General features: G+C 34.9%; 1 protein-coding gene across 1 annotated transcript; it reads right to left on the bottom strand.

The window, feature by feature from the left end:
- Positions 1-4,578: 4,578 nt before the first annotated feature.
- Positions 4,579-6,228, bottom strand: LOC104108116 (uncharacterized). Its single transcript, XM_009617100.2, has one exon. The coding sequence runs from the start codon at positions 6,226-6,228 to the stop codon at positions 4,579-4,581; it is 1,650 nt and encodes a 549-aa protein (XP_009615395.2).
- Positions 6,229-14,800: the final 8,572 nt, after the last annotated feature.

A 14,800-nucleotide genomic window follows, 5' to 3' on the forward strand; every position in this document is an offset into this window, starting at 1 on the left:
AGATTAACACAAATAATAAGTATCAACTCACAAAAAATCATATAAATTCTTGATATTCCGGAATTTTATAATACACATAATTTGTTTCTGCAAGGAAATAAAGTTCTTTTGAGTTGATAAAATAGACAAATATTTTAGAAAATCGAAAGTGGCAAAATCGTAATAGACTTCAGAGTCCTAGATATTAATTTATCAAGGTTTATGTTAGTGGTGATTTTACTTTTTTATTTTTTATTTTTAAAGTAATCAATTTTTAAAATTGGGTCTATTAAAAATATCTTCTCTACCTTCACAACGTATAGTAAGGGTAAGATCTGCGTACATATTATTCTCCCTAGACCTCACTACGTGGGATCATATTGGATATATTATTGTTATTAACTTTTTAAATTGATTGGTAGTATCAAATATCTTATCTATCTATCTATATCTATCTATCTATACTATATTAAAAGCACGAAGGCCCTTAACGAAATATCGTTAGCCTTTTTTGCCCTTTGAAACTAAATTTCACATTGGATAAAACTGTAATTTAATTATTTTTCTAATATCTATTTAAATTAACTAAAGTAAATCTTTCCTTATTAAACTAGGTAATTACGTAAGAACTCCTAATATTTAGGAATTTAAATGGAGTAAAACTTTATTTATATAAAAAAAACCTTACCTAAATTAACTTCTCACGGTATCCTAATTTAAATAGGACAAGACCGTATACACATATATAAACTAAAACACTTACATCGGTAGAATTAATTAAAAGATCATTTTTAAAATTATTTTTTAATATGAATTTCATAATACTACTTCTAAGATTGTATTACTGTAGTGACTACAATTGTGAACGAATCTTAAAAATAAACACTAGCCTTAATTTTTAAAATCTGAGTAAGTCATGGACTCATTCCTGCTCATTAATCATTATGAAACAAAATAGGTTCCAGTTTGAATGAAATTTTCAAAACCTCTTTGCTCATCTATAAAAGAACTTCACGGCTATTTTGTGTAAATGTATAATAAAGTTTTGACTATTGGCATTATTTAGGATAAGGTTTGAGCTTTTTTTTTCCTCTCTGATCTTTTTAACCTTAACTTATTCTTTACGGGGTGTAAATTGATATATTGGTAGTTGGTTACTTATTTACTTTGAAGTATTGGATTGCTTGAATGTATTTCTTTAAGTATATACTTGTATTTGTGTAGATTAGTGGATTGTGTAGGGTGGGTTTTTACTCTGATGCTTTGATTTAATTTTAGCTAATAAATTTGGCAAATTTTATTATGCAATATTAAATGTATTGACTTCAGCTTAAAAGGACATTGTAAGCATCGTGTATTTCTTCAAGTTCTTATTCCTGGGGTGTCACGTGCGATTCACGATCACAAGTAGGAAATAATTGCATGTGATAGTATCCAATAAGTCAACTATAAACTCTTGATTTTGTTTATTACTTTCAGTGACTTTATCGAAGTAATTCTATTTCTTAGCAGATTGAACAAAACATGGGGATGGGGACGTTGGTGGATATTCTTGGGGGGGGGGGGGGTTAAAGGGTGCATCAATATTGGTGTTTTGGTTAGACATTCTGTTGTATAGCAGTTAGTCCAATATATTTCTTCATAATGGTAAAATATTAACCTATTAACACTATTAACTCTTAACAATTACCATATCTACTAACTCAATATCTTATTCTACACTAGATAAAATAGTCATTTAATGATTCCCTAATTCTTAGGACTTAAAAAATTAACTACATTTTGTTTATTAAACCTTTGTTATTTGAATTAGATAGGGTGTCCTATTATTTAAAACTTATAATTCCATTTAGATTCTACCATTTCTTTGCAATAAACATATAAAATTAAACATTAATGTAAATACTTTAATTGAAATAAACACATAATATTGAAACGACAAATAATCATTAAATAACACTTAATTCTTATACATGTAATATAGGAGTCCTAAAGTAAAACCGCACTCATAATACCACATATTTAAAGAAAAATACGTAGGGTAGTGTTCTTTTCTTTATTGATTAATTAGATAAATAGGATACAATTATCATTATTTTGAAAAACTTATACTTTTTTCGTTAACTTTATTTTATAATAACTCAAACATAATCTTCTATTTAAAAATTATGTAAGTTTTTTAAAAAAAAAATTGTACTCATTAACACGAGATACACGCGCAACGTGCGTACTCTAAAAACTAGTTATTATAAAAGCACGAATATTCCATGCATGTTGGATGATTAAAATATTCCAAAAATATTGATCGACTTTTATGCCCTTAAAAAACTAGAGTATTTCTTTAAAAAGTAATTTCATATTGGATAAAATCGTAACATTTAAAACTTTACTGGATTAGAAATTACATGGGTTTCTAATCTTAATTAAATTAAACTTCTCACGTGTTAATGTCCACCTATTTCGAAGTTCCAACCCATACCAATTCTATATGAATAAGAACACGTTCAATCACATCTTTCACCATTATATGTAAGGTAATTTACTTCTTCAAGAAAGGGATTCTTTAAAGTAGTTGTCTATATTTAATTATAAAATTATAAAAATCAAAACGTGAAATGTTGAGACTCTTTTGCACTTTGTAAACATATTCCATGTTGGAATAAAATGTAACTAGAATTAATTTTTAAAAATATTATTATTTATCGTATTGATTATGATTCAGTATATGTATCTAATTTGAAAACTTAATATCCAATTGAATAAAATCGTATTTTTTAGTACCAATGACGTTCTAGCCTTTCCATTATTACTTGATATATTGTATAAAGATATACTAATTTTACATGAACGGGAATACTTTGAACCACCTATTAGACTATTACCACTCCTTATAAAGGTGGTTACATAATTTATTTATTATATGAGTTTTATTCTGATACACACTCTTCCTACGGAAAAAAGGTACTTACAAAATTGTTAAGTTGTAGCAAAATATACTGCCCACAACCAGAGAATCACTATCACATAAAGTTAAATATGATCAAACTTTTGCTCTTGATGTTTAGCACCATTAGCGTCTTCATATGTCGAAGAAAGTATGAGAAAAATTAGAGTTTGGTTTTGAGTTCTTAATGAGATTGTGATAAATTGTATCGCATGGATTAGAAAATTAATCTTTCTTTAACTTCAAAAAATTTTAGCACTGTATTTTCATGTTATTTTAAATGTGCTAAATAAGATTGAATGCACTTCAGAATTGGATTTGTAATATAGTGGTAACACTTTTCGAAATCTCGGCCTAAATGTTGAAAATATAAAAGTTTTTAATCTTAGTCGGGAGGCCAATTTGATATCCTATTCCGATTGAAAAAGTATCATAACATTCCGTAACTTTTTAAGTTTGAGTAGAGATTTTTTATACTTACTATTAATAGTCTATTTCATTGGATAAATCCAACCATAGAAGTCTCTGTAATAATAAAAAGTACTAGAAAGTGTTAATAGCTAGAGCAAAATCTATTAGTTATGATTTATATTAATTTTATCAGATGTCTTTGAAGGGACTATGATTTATATGATTAATCTTTTATGAAAAAAAAAAATCACAACTACCTAATAGAAGATTAAAAAAAGAAATCACTACTACCTAATAGAAGATTAAAAAAAGTATAGTTTACAAATACGACGAATTGCTAAAACTTGATCAAAATAATGCATCCACATAGATTATTTTAAAAAGAAAAAACAAAAGAAAAGAGGAATCGAACACTAATCGTATGGCTTTTATATATGTATGAAGAATCTAAGGAACAAAAAATACTAATGAACAAAATTTATTTTTGCTTAAACGCGTTTTTAAATGTTTGACAAACGATAATGCTCAAGATATTCGTGCAAAACACGAACATAGGAACTAGTAGAAGTAAAAGTGGCAAAATTATGAATAATTTCTAAATCTTAAATAAAAGTTATCCAGAGATTATATATAAATGGTAGTTCAATTATAAAGAGTAGCTCAATTATAAATTGTGCATTAAAGAGACAAGTCCTAACCACGAATGTCAAGGGAGCGAATAACCCGCTGGGGATATGAATTAACTAAAAAGGCAATAAATTAATATAATTCTCTGATAAAGAAAAGTCTGTAGGGAAAAGACTTCCCAAGGATTAATGGATAACATGCAACGTCACTGAAATTCTTGATTTGTGATTTGAGAATCTGACTATGAATAGGAAGTAGGGCATGTCCGCGACATAAAGGAACCTTTGTGCTAAAATTATTATGTGTAACCTTGCATTCTAATATATATATATATATATATATATATATATATATATATATATATATATATATATTAGATTTATACGTGTATGTTCATGTTCATCCTCATGTTAAGCACTAAAACGTATGTTCAGAGGCGGATTCAGGATTTAGGGATTACGGGTGCCGACTTAATCGATGTGATCAACTCGAGCGTCGGTTCGGGACTTCGGGGTATATGGACAAATAGATCAAACGAAAGAAAATATAATAACTATAACTAATTGACGCAAAGCATAAAACTTCCAACAATATTTTTAATATCATATACAATCTATTTACAATTGTCCTCGACGAGCTTTCATATTTTGAAAGCGATCAATAATGACACCATTACTTACATTTGTAAATACATCACGCTCTATGTAACAAATTAAATAATTATTTAAATATTGATCACCCATGATGTTCCTTTCTTCATTCTTTATCTGGTTCATGGATGAGAATGCTCTCTCCACAGTTGCGGTAGCAACAGGTAAAATCAGAGTTAACTTCACAAGTAAATAAACATACGAATAAATCTCCACAAGATTTGTCTCAACCAATGCTTTTGCCAAATCACTAATTCCTTGCAAGTTGGAGAACTTGGGATTGCCAACTCGCATATGAATTATGAAAGTATCTAGTTGATAACTCAAGTCTCGAATGTGTACTTCATCAAACTCATTTGGGTAACATTTTGCTAAAGTCATTATTCTACCTTTATCAAAATTAGCAAAAAAATTGGCTGGATTCAAACTAGCCATCCCAAGAAGCAAATCACTACTCACTACATCAAAACGGTCATTAAGCTCTTGAAGTTGCACATCAATTACAGCATAAAAGATATCAATACGCAAGTGGTGTGAATAACAAATACCAGAAGACTTACGCTTAGACTTTCCAGGAAAATAGGATTCATCCATCTTGGGAATCATAATATCATGCATATGACAAAATGAGGAAACATCATCTAGCAAAGATTCCCATCCAGTTTCCCTCATATCTTGCAATCTTTTCTTTGTAATATTAAGAAATTTCACGGCATTAACAATATCTTGATCTCTCTTTTGTAGGATCTTGTTCAACTCATTTGACATTGCCAAAACTTTCAACATCAAGTGAAGCATAAAAATAAATTTGAATGTTATTATCTCACTCAAAAGATATTTTGCTTGATTTCTCTCATTTGAGGTAGAACCTTCATGTTCAATCACTTCAAGCACACGAATAATAGATGAGAAAATAACAATAAAGTTATCTACAAGTGTTAATTGCAATTGATGAGCAAAGCAATGAATGTAATATGCCGATGAGCTGTCTTTCATAATCAAAGTCTTAAGACCACTTATCTCTCCCCTTATGTTATTAGCTCCATCATAACCTTGTCCACGTATTTGAGACGGACTTAGTAAGTGGTCCGAAAGTAAAGAGTAGATTGCTTCCTTAAATGAGCATGTCGATGTATCACTAACATGGACAAGACCAACAAATCGCTCTACCACTTCACCATTTTTATCAACATAACGCAAAACAAGAGCCATTTGTTCTTTGTGTGAGATATCTTTGGACTCATCAACTAATATACCAAAATAATCTCCATTCAAGTCTCCAATTATATCCTTTAATGTTTCTTTTGCACAAGCATTGATAATATCCTTTTGGATCATAGGGCAAGTCAAAGTATTATTTTGTGGAGCATTTTCTAATTTTACTTTTCCCACATCCGGATGCTTGTCCCCATGCCATCGTAAGAATCCTAGAAAGAGGCCTTGATTTGTTGAAGATTCACTTTCGTCATGGCCCCTAAAAGGCAATCCATACAATAATAGAAGTCTTGCCACATCAATGGATGCTTCTAAACGCATTCGATACTCACTTTTCAACTTCTCGGAGTGCTTATCAAAAACAACTTGAATTGATTGATGATGATTTGATAAATCTAGCATCTTCTTGTGTGATGACCCAAAATATCATCTTTAAATTTAATAATTAATTATATGATCTAAGCACTATTTACCATTACTCGACTTGAGCGTACAGTCCGTAAAAATATTTCGGAAAGTTTCAGGTGAAAAATGAATTAAAATATGAATTAGAGCTTTAAAACTCAACTGAGTTGACTTTGATAAACAGTTTGAGCAAACAGACTCGGAATAATATTTTGACAATTTTGGTAGGTCTTTATCATGATTTGGGACTTAGGCGTATGCCCGGAATCAAATTTCGAGGTACCTAGCCAGAGATATGGAATTTTGATAAAAAATTAAAAGTTTAAGTTCAAATAGTGACCGGATATCAAATTATGTGAAAATGACCCCGGAATAGAATTTTGATGATTCCAACAGCTCCGTATGATAATTTTGGACTTAGAAGCATGATCAAAATTTTATTTGGAAGTCCGTAGTAGAATTAGGCTTGAAATGCCGAAAGTTGAATTTTTGGAAAGTTTGACCGAGGGGTTGACTTTTTGATATCGGGGTCAAAATCTAATTCTGAAAATTTTCATAGCTCAGTTATGTCATTTATGACTTGTGTGCAAAATTTGAAGTCATTCCGAATTGATTTGATGTGTTTAGACACAAGATATAGAACTTGAAAGTTCAAAGTTCATTGATTTTGATTTGAGGTGCGATTTGTCATTTTGATGTTGTTTGATGTTGTTTGAAGCCTCGACTAAGTTCGTATGGTATTTTGGAACATGTTGGAATAATTGGTTAAGGTCCCGAGGGTCTCGGGTGGATTTCGGAAGGTAAACGGAATGGATTTCGGACAAAGAGTGCTCGAAATTTCTGCAACAGAAATTTCGTGTGTGGAGCCAACTTTGGGAGCTTATATCTCGCAATTCATAAGGAATCAGAAAATATGCAAAATATGAAAGTTGTAGTCGTTTGATTATAGGTTCCAGAAAGTTAAACTATGTATTATTTGGACATTGGTACAGAAAGTTATGACGGATTGAATAAAGGTTGGTAGAGCAGTTTCGCTAGAAATTTCGCCAGAAATTCTGATGCATGCAGCCGACTCTAGGAGCTTATATCTCGCAATGCATAAGGAATCAGAAATATTGCAAAACATGAATGTTGTAGTCGGTGGATTCTAGTTTCCATAAAGTTAAATCATTTATTATTTGGATATTTGTACATAAAGTTATGATCAATTGAAGTAAGACTGGTAGAGCTATTTCTGGTGGACTTTTAGTGACGAAAAATGAACTTTTAGTGACGGATTGGCAGAAACTTAAGGACCAAAAATGGTCATTTCATTCATTTCGTTTTGGATTTTTGGAGCACGGTTCTTGGGCGATTTTTGGGCGATTTTCACGGGAAAATATTGGGGTAAGTGTTCCTTATCCTATATTGATTATATTTCATGATTTCATACTCATTTACATCATGAATCCGTGAATTTATGGAAGAAAAATCAAAATTTTTGCAAAATCTTCCAAAAATGAAAATTTAAGATTTGGAGGTCGAGTTATTATCGGATTTTGGTAAAATTAGTATGGGTGGACTCGTAATTGAATGGGTTGTCGGATTTTATAAGTTTCGCCGGATTTCGAGATATGGGCCCCTAATTGTAAGTGACTTGTCTAACCTTGTATGGGGGAAATTTCCCCTAGGATTGGTATTGATGTGATTATTAAAATGTGTTGAAAGTCGTGTGCACGAGGTGACGAGTGTGTACACGGGCTAAATTGCGAAAGGTTATATTTTAAAATTATGTAGATCACTGTTGCGCATTTATTAAATTATTTTATCTTGTTATATTCTTCATCATTGATCTGAGATATATACTTCAAATTTGTTTGATCTTTTCTTACTAATTGTTTTACCTGTTTAGTTGAAACTTGGTTTCTTTTATTCTGTGCATTATTTGAAGGTTGATTTTCTTTAAATTAAATATTATTAATATGAAGTATTTGACATTTTTAAACTTGATATTGAAGCAACGTAGTAAAGATTTTGAAATATTATTTTCCTAAATTATTTACTCCTGAATATTTTTATACTCATTGTGAGGGAGCCGTGAGCTCTTTATTGTGGAAAACTATTATTGATGATTTATTTTGGCATGAGCCGTGAGCTCTTTATTGTGGAAAAATATTGTTGTTGAATTATTTTGGCAAGTTAAATTATTTGAGCACTTGAGGTGCAAATTGTGATATATTGTGATATTGATACGCATGCGGTGGTATAAGGTCTGGGTGTTGAAACGCATGCGGTGAGATAAGGGTGGCTTGATACGCGTGGCTAGTAGGGGAACTACTAGAAGTCATGCGGTGTGATAAGGGTGGCTAAAACGCGGGATACTATTTCGGGAAAAAATGTTTTCTTTAAATAAATTGTGAAGGCTCCCGCGGTGATATAAGAAAATGAGATATTGTGAATTTATTTATGATTTGGGACTACGAGGCGGTACCTCGGGAGTGTCCTTGTTGATATTGATTTATGGACATAGTTGCTTTCGATTAATTGTTGTGATTTTCACAAAGTTGAAGGAAATTCTGTTTTGATTCCATGAGATATTATTTTTAATTATTTGATGTCATTAAATGTGACATACTATTTGATTCATTTCCATTTTCATTTTATTTTACTACATTGATAAACATTTTACCATGCCATTATTATATTCCAGTAGGGCCTCACCTGACCTTGTCACTACTCTACCGAGGTTAGGCTTGGCACTTACTGGGTACCGCTGTGGTGTACTCATACTACGCTTTTGTATATATTTTTGTGCAGATCCAGGTACATTTTACCAGCCTAGACGTCAGTGAATTACTTGCGCACGGAGACTTCGAGGTATATCTGCCAGCGTCCGCAGATTCCGGAGTCCCCTTCTATCATTTTATGTTGCTTCCTTATATTTTATTTAGACCTTGACATATAGAGACATTGAGAATAAATTCTTAGAAGCTTGTGACTTATTTCTACCGGATTTTAGGAGTTGAAATTGTTTGAATTATAGTTTATTTATTTCAGATATTTATTATTATTCCGCATTGATAGGCTTACCTAGTCTTAGAGACTAGGTGCCATCACGGCATCTTACGGAGGGAATTTGGGGTCGTGACAAGTTGGTATCAGAGCACTAGGTTCATAGGTGTTTTGAGTCACAAGCAGGTATAGTAGAGTCTTGTGGATCGGTACGGAGACGTCTGTACTTATCTTCGGGAGGCTATGGAACTGTTAGGAAAATATTCACTTCTTTGATTCCTTATCGTGCGGCATTGATTTAGCTTGAAACATATATCTCATATTCCTTTGTATCCACTCATGTATGACATTGTGCACTCAATATCAGTTGTGCGTCGACGGTTCGTGATGCCGTAGATGGACTACGAGGGAGCCAGAGATGCTCAAACATTGCCTTAACGTGTGGTTCCGACTGAAGATGTGGGCGTATTGAGAGATCACCTAGTGAATCATGTGCGGGGTGCAACAGACATTGGCGTCTGGTTGATTTATACGAGCTGTGAAGGTTATTATTGTGGATCATCGGACGTTGTGACCTATGACTTCACGCCGTCCACTACCAATGGGTGGATTGCGGGGTCATGTATTATATCAGTTTTGGCCTGAAATGTATATATGTGGTACTGAAAGGTTCCCTAAAATTTACACATGTTTAAAATATGAGATTTTATAGAGGATAAGGTTGGGACTTGCGGTATGTCCGCCTCCTTAATAATCATGTACTTCAGTACCAAAGGAGTTATAGAAACAACTCTTAATTTCCAGAAGGTCTACTCAGCGTGGACGTCACGGTTGCGGATTTTGGGGTGCTTCGGAGGAAGTACACTTGTTGACGAGAGTCTGGACTATGTGGTTCATGACAAGATTTGTCTGTATGGAGCTCTACTTTTGTGATCGTTGTTTATAAATAGGGGTAAGGGTTACCCCAAAGAAGAATCTAAGAGTATGTAAGGAAATTGGCCGCTCAACAGTGTTGAGTCAGCATAACAAAAGAAGAAATTTGCCTTGGGAGATATAATTCTCCACCGGTGTTCGTGGAAAGCCTATAAAGAGGGCAGACCAGCCAATGCAACACCGCCCACTTGGCTCAGTTCTCAGAAATGCTTTTGAAAGAGTTTGTTTCCTGGACTCTCCGTAATGCGTGGCTCATAAGGTATGAATGGTTGCGTCAGGTCATCATTGACGGTGTCAGAATATGCCATCAAGTTCAACAAGTTAGCCCGTCATACTCTTAATTCGCTTCCTACAGCCAGAGGGCGAGTCCACAGACTCATTAAAGAACTCAATTATGATCGTAAAATTTTGTACGACTCGGGAGCTATATGTTAATACTTCATTTCTGCTAGTTGTACAAATTGCCAAGATATTAGAATGCGTTCGGGGTAAGGAAAAAGGAAACTGAGGAGACCAAGACATCTCGAGGCTCTAGGGGATTCAGTGGATTCTACTCTACAAGTATAAATCATTATGGCGGGGGCTCAGGCAGTCGTCCAGCCCAGTCTGCACATCGGATTATTCGGGGTGCTCCAGTAAGTTCTTTTAATGCACCACTGACATGAGTTCCTACAATGGTTATTTTAATTATCTGGCACAGACTCAATATGAGCAGCCTAACCCGCAAAGGAGTTGTTATGAATACGGTGATACTAGGCACATCATGAGAAAAATTGTCAAAAACTTGGGAGAGACTTATATCATCAAAGCACTCAGGCTATGTGCCCCATTGCAGTTACTACACCACCCACACGACCAGTTAGGGGTGAAGGACAGATGGGTAAAAAGCGTCCTAGAGGTGGAGACCCAGCCGTTGTTATATTTATTTTACGGTATGGCGAAGGTCGCTACATCAGATGGTGTTGTTACAGGTACGACCTCGATTTAATATAAAGGAATAATTTTTTTAAGTTGATTCGGTTCTCAATATCGAAACGAGTCTTCCTATTGTGCTCTACTTATGAGTGAGCTTTATAATTCTATAATCTACTTATGTGTTTACCCCTGTTGGGAGATTTTATGGAGATAACTACGCCTATCATTTCGTGTTGGTCACTAATAAGAGCTGCGAGGCTAAATGTGGCTTTCTATTACTCATTTCGGTAAATTTTGATGTAAATTCTGAATAATTAATTGCAAATTATGAATTATATGCCCTACCGGTGTGAGGTTCATTATGTGTTGTGATTTGGTGTAACCAAAATTATTTAAAAGGAGAAAATAGAAATTTGCATTTGGCACGATGTGCATATTACTTGTGATTCAAAACCGAGGACGAGATCCTCATATTTTTATATAAATTGATATGTTTAAACCGGGCTACGAGCTTCGGTGGAAGTTATATAAGGACAAGATCCTTGTGAGGAAAATTCTTGTGTTTAAGTTCTCCCTTGTGAAATTAAATTTGTACTTTAGTACTAATAGGGAAGCATGCCTGTTAGGCTTATTTAAAAATTCTTATATGAAATTCTCTGTGCATAGTTGCCAATTTTGTGTTGTAATTATTGAGTTTTAACCTACGAGGCAGGTTCCCGCCTAGGTGACATTAAATGTGACTCGTTAATTCGGATAACTAATTATGAGGTCTTCATGCCTCGCATCTAGTTATCAGTATTGTGAAGGTTTGCAATGAGATTTTTGTTAACATAAAGTTAATTGACGATTTTGTAATTGATTATGAATAACTATTAAGACCAGATTGACCCAGAAGGGTGCTCCGTTCAGATGGACCAAGGAATGTGAGGAGAGCTTCCAAAAGCTCAAGACAGCTTTGACTACAGCCCCAATGTTGGTATTACCTATAGGTTCAGGGTCTTATACTGTGTATTGTGATGTGTCGCGTATTGGTCTCGGCACAATGTTGATGTAAGAAAGTAGGGTGATTGCCTACGCGTCCCGACAGTTAAAGGTACATGAGAAGAATTATCCGGTCCATGACCTTGAGTTAGCAGCTATTGTTCATGCCTTGAAGATTTGGCGGCATTATTAGTACGGTGTCCATTGTGAGGTCTACACCGATCACCGAAGTCTATAGCATCTATTTAAACATAATGATCTTAATTTGCGGCAGTAGAGGTGGTTGGAGTTGCTTAAGGATTATGATATCACCATTCTCTATCATCCTGGGAAGGCCAATGTGGTGGCCGATGCCTTGAGTCGTAAGGCGGAGAGTTTAGGCAGCTTAGCATATTTACCGGTAGCAGAGAGGCCTTTGGCCTTGGATGTTCAAGCCTTAGCCAACCAGTTTGTCAGTTTGGATGTTTCCGAGCCGAGTCGAGTTTTGGCTTATGTGGTTTCTCAGTCTTTTCTTTATGATCGTATCAGGGAATGTCAGTATGATGACCCCCATCTACTTGTCCTTAAGGACACAGTTCAGCACGACGATACCAAGGAAGTCACTATTGGAGATGAAGATGTATTACGGATGTAGGGCAGGCTATGTGTGCCAAATATAAATGGTTTTCGTGAATTGATTCTCCAGGAGGCCCACAGTTTGCGGTACTCCATACATTCGGGTGCTGCGAAGATGTAGCAATACTTGAGGCAGCACTATTGGTGGAGGCAGATGAAGAAAGACATAATGAAATATGTAGCTCGGTGCCTATATTGTCAGCAGGTGAAATATGAGCATCAACGACCGGGTGGATTACTTCAGAAGTTGGAAATTCCAGAATGGAAATGGGAGCAAATCACTATGGATTTCGTTGTTGTGCTCCCACAGACTCGGAGGAAGTTCGATGTAGTTGGGTGATTATGGATAGATTGACCAAGTCAGCTCATTTCATTCCTGTGATTACTACTTACTCTTCAGAGCAACTGGCTCAGGTATATATTCACGAGATTGTCAAACTTCACGGTCAACCGGTATCTATCATCTCTGACTGGGGTACACAGTTTACCTCACGATTTTGGAGGGCTGTACATCAAGAGTTGGGTACTCGTGTGGATAAGAGTACAACATTTCACCCTCAGACGGATGGGCAATTCGAAAACACTATTCAGATATTAGAGGATATGTTTCGTGTGTGTGTGATAGATTTTGGGGGTGCTTGGGATCAGTTCTTACTACTTGCGGAGTTTGCTTACAACAATAGTTGCCAGTCAAGCATTTAGATGGCTCCGTATGAGGACTTGTATGGTAGGCGGTGCCGGTCCCCAGTGGGTTGGTTCGAACCGGGCGAGGCTAGGCTATTGGGTACAGACTTGGTTCAGGATGCCTTGGAAAAGGTTAAGTTGATTCAGGATTGACTTCGTACAGCCCAATCTAGACAGAAGAGTTATGCGAATCGGAAGGTTCGTGATGTTGCATTCATGGTTGGTGAGCGGGTATTGCTCTGGGTTTTGCCTATGAAGGGTATGATGAGGTTCGGGAAGAAGGGCAATTTGAGCCCTAGGTATATTAGGCCTTTTGAGATTCTTGAGAGAGTTGGAGAGGTGGCTTACAAACTTGCACTACCACCTAGTCTCTTTGCCGATCATCCGGTATTCCATATTTCCATGCTTCGGAAATATCACGGCGATCCGTCTCATGTGCTAGACTTCAGTTCGGTTCAGTTGGACAAGAATCTATCTTATGTTGAGGAACCAATGGCTATTTTGGATAGGCATGTTCGAAAGCTGAGGTCAAAGAACATTACTTCCGTGAAGGTTCAGTGGAGGGGTCATCCGGTCGAGGAGGCGACTTGGGAGACCGAGCATGATATGCGCAGCTGTTATCCACACTTATTCACCAGCTTAGGTACTTTTTCTAACTCCGTTCGAGGACGAACGTTTGTTTTAGAGGTGGAGTATGTGATGACCCAAAATGTCATCTTTAAATTTAATGATTAATTATGTGATCTAAGAACTATTTACCATTACTCGACTTGAGCGTGCAGTCCGTAAAAATATTTCGGAAAGTTTTCAGGTGAAAAATGAATTAAAATGTGAATTAGAGCTTTAAAACTCAACTGAGTTGACTTTGGTCAAGAGTTTGAGCAAACAGACTCGGAACAATATTTTGACAATTTTGGTAGGTCTGTATCATGATTTGGGACTTAGGCGTATGCCCGGAATCAAATTCCGAGGTTCCTAACCAGAGATATGAAATTTTGATAAAAAATTAAAAGTTTAAGTTCAAATAGTGACTGGATGTCAAATTATATAAAAACGACCCCGGAATAGAATTTTGATGATTCCAACAGCTCCGTATGGTAATTTTGGACTTAGGAGCGTGATCGGATTTTTATTTGGAAGTCCGTAGTAGAATTAGGCTTGAAATGCCGAAAGTTGAATTTTTGAAAAGTTTGACCGAGGGGTTGACTTTTTGATATCGGGGTCGAAATCCGATTTTGAAAATTTTCATAGCTCAATTATGTCATTTATGACTTGTGTGCAAAATTTGAAGTCATTCCGAATTGATTTGATGTGTTTAGACACAAGATATAGAATTTGAAAGTTCAAAGTTCATTGATTTTGATTTGAGGTGCGATTTGTCATTTTGATGTTGTTTGATGTAGTTTGAAGCCTCGACTAAGTTCGTATGGTATTTTGGAACATGTTGGAA

This window comes from Nicotiana tomentosiformis, chromosome 12, assembly GCF_000390325.3.
Source record: "Nicotiana tomentosiformis chromosome 12, ASM39032v3, whole genome shotgun sequence".
NCBI lineage: Eukaryota > Viridiplantae > Streptophyta > Magnoliopsida > Solanales > Solanaceae > Nicotiana > Nicotiana tomentosiformis.